We start from the raw sequence: 3068 nt of genomic DNA, 5'->3' as shown, positions 1-3068 counted from the left end.
CTCAAATTTAAACCCCAGACCTTTGCATATCTTTCTAAGCAATGTCCCCTGGTGATTAATACATGAACAGGACTGTCTTTTTTTTTTTTAAAAAACAATATGTTTATTGAGTTTTATATTACAGAACAAGCAAAGAATAATAGTACAGTTAAAATAAGATTTATATTATACAACATAGTCCCCAAAATAAAATATATATATATAGGTTTTTTTTTTAAAGACTTTCTTTAATGTGTTTCTGTTTAGGCTCAAATCACTTTGATGTTTGAAGGCTTGCAGTAACATGAAATATTAACGTTCCTCAAATGTGTTAAAGCAAGAGCATAAAGTCTGTTTTTTTTATGTAAGGAGTAGAAAGTAGATATTTGTTTAAAAATGTAGGGAGTAAAAGTGAAACAATGTCAGAAAAATAAATACTCAATTAAAGTACAGATACCTGAAGACTGTACACATTTGACTATGGTTCCTTTTTGACTAAATCTTTTATTGTTGAGAACAAAGTACAAATAGATTATAGTTTTTAAATGGAGGTAATAACTGTGTCCAAGGTTCAAACTGCTCCTCTTTCAGTACTCTGCATGAACATGAGTCTCATACCTGCTCCCGTCTAGCCAAAGTCACTGTCACTGAGAGGAGAAATGGCACAGAAAGGAGTTCAGCTGGACCGAGAAACCTTCTCTTGTTCCATCTGTTTGGATCTACTGAAGGATCCGGTGACTACAGCCTGTGGACACAGCTACTGCAGGAACTGTGTTAAATCCCACTTTGATAAAGAGGACAGGAAGGGAATCCACAGCTGCCCTCAGTGCAGGAAGACTTTCACACCGAGGCCTGTCCTGGAGAAAAACACCATGTTAGCAGCTTTAGTGGAGCAGCTGAAGAAGACTGGACTCCAAGCTGCTCCAGCTGATCACTGCTATGCTGGACCTGAAGATGTGGCCTGTGATGTCTGCACTGGGAGGAAGCTGAAAGCCATCAAGTCCTGTTTATCTTGTCCAGCTTCTTACTGTGAGAAACACCTCCAACCTCACTATGATGCAGCTCCATTAAAGAAACACAAGCTGGTGGCCCCCTCCAAGAAGCTCCAGGAGAACATCTGCTCTCGTCATGATGAGGTGATGAAGATTTTCTGTCGTACTGATCAGCAGAGTATCTGTTATCTCTGCACAATGGATGAACATAAAGGCCATGAAACAGTCCCAGCTGCAGCAGAAAGGACTGAGAAGCAGAAGGACCTCGAGGTGAGACGACTAAACATCCAGCAGAGAATCCAGGAGCGAGAGAAAGATGTGAAGCTGCTTCAACAGGAGGTGGAGGCCATCAATGGCTCTGCTGATAAAGCAGTGGAGGACAGTGAGAAGATGTTCACTGAGCTGATCCGTCTCCTCCAGAAAAGAAGCTCTGATGTGAAGCAGCAGGTCAGATCCCAGCAGGAAACTGAAGTGAGTCGAGTCAAAGAGCTTCAGGAGAAGCTGGAGCAGGAGATCGCTGAGCTGAAGAGGAAAGACGGCGAGCTGGAGCAGCTCTCACACACAGAGGATCACAACCAGTTTCTACACAACTACCCCTCACTGTCAGCACTCAGTGAGTCTACACACTCATCCAGCATCAATATTCGTCCTCTGAGGTACTTTGAGGATGTGACAGCAGCTGTGTCAGAGACCAGAGATAAACTACAGGACATTCTGAGAGAGGAATGGACAAACATCTCACTGACAGTCACTGAAGTGGATGTTTTACTGTCACCGCCAGAGCCAAAGACCAGAGCTGGATTCTTAAAATATTCACATGAAATCACACTGGATCCAAACACAGCACACACATGGCTATTGTTATCTAACGGGAACAGAAAAGCAACAAGAATGAAACAACCACAGCATTATGCTAATCATCCAGACAGATTCACGGGATGTAAACAAGTCCTAAGTAGACAGAGTCTGACTGAACGTTGTTACTGGGAGGTGGAGTGGAGAGGGAAAGAAGTTTATGTCGCAGTTGCGTACAAGAATATTTGCAGACATGGTATCTCAAATGCAGCTGGATTTGGATACAATGACAAATCTTGGGCACTATATTGTAACATAAACAAATATAAAGTTTGGCCCTTTAAAGTCCACATTGTCTTCTCAGGTCCTCACTTCTCCAAAATAGGAGTGTACCTGGATCACAGTGCAGGCATCCTGTCCTTCTACAGTGTATCTGAAACTATGACCCTTCTCCACAGAGTCCACACTACGTTCAGTCAGCCGCTCTATGCTGGATTTTGTCTTTGGGAAGATGGAGACACTGCAGAGTTGATTAAAGTCAAATAGAGAAGACAGGTTCATGTTGATCCCTGACCATTATATGTACTTGTGTAGTTTCTGAATGAGGCTTTACATTTTAGAAGCTGAGAAGTTCAGTGGTCCATTGATGTGTGAAAATAATATTGCACTGATTCAAACTGTACTTACATTTATATACCTTACATCAATATAAATCTGAATTTGTTCTTATGGCTGATAATCATGTGAGTTTAAATGATACTACTCTTCATATTCAGCATGTTTGAAATCTGTCATCAGTCTGGTTAGTGGTTTTATTCTGTAGTTGCTGTAGTGGGTTGTCAAATGCAACAATATATTGGAGCTGCAGTGATTCATCAGTTAGTCAATGATTAGAGAATTGATTGTTTTATCATTATTTTAGTCACATTTAAAGCTGGTTCCAGTTTCTGAAATGTGAAGATTGTTGATTTTCTTGATCATATATGACTGTAAACTTAATGCGTTTGAGGTTTAAACTTTTAAAATGTAGCAAAAAATTGAATCATTAAAGTTTTTGATATTGAAATGTATTGTAATTTTCCTGATGAAAAGTTTGATCACACTCTATCATTTATTCATTGTTTCACAGTCCGACATTATCCTATTACTTTTGAACATGGCGTCCCCCGAATGCAACACAACATGTCGGCAGATGACTGCAAATGTTTATTTTATATGTAAAGGATTTTTCTTTTTCATTGAACATTTTAAGGGTTTTCTCATAGTAGTTTTGGGGAGTTTTTAATTAGATTTACATCTTCA

General features: G+C 39.7%; 1 protein-coding gene across 1 annotated transcript; it reads left to right on the top strand.

Annotated features, from left to right (window-relative positions):
* Window positions 1-598: 598 nt before the first annotated feature.
* On the top strand, window positions 599-2357 carry LOC113017215 (tripartite motif-containing protein 16-like). Its single transcript, XM_026160370.1, has one exon. It carries the CDS (start codon window positions 639-641, stop codon window positions 2310-2312), a length of 1674 nt encoding a protein of 557 aa, XP_026016155.1. The 5' UTR covers window positions 599-638; the 3' UTR covers window positions 2313-2357.
* The last annotated feature ends 711 nt before the right edge of the window (window positions 2358-3068 follow it).

This window comes from Astatotilapia calliptera, unplaced genomic scaffold (assembly GCF_900246225.1).
Source record: "Astatotilapia calliptera unplaced genomic scaffold, fAstCal1.2 U_scaffold_1, whole genome shotgun sequence".
Classification (NCBI taxonomy): Eukaryota; Metazoa; Chordata; class Actinopteri; order Cichliformes; family Cichlidae; genus Astatotilapia; species Astatotilapia calliptera.
This window is presented reverse-complemented; position numbering and strand designations above follow the sequence as displayed.

What these genes read in the sequence shown, in the direction of transcription:
- LOC113017215 (XM_026160370.1), top strand. Translation starts at nt 639, where the DNA reads ATGGCACAGAAAGGAGTTCAGCTGGACCGAGAAACCTTCTCTTGTTCC.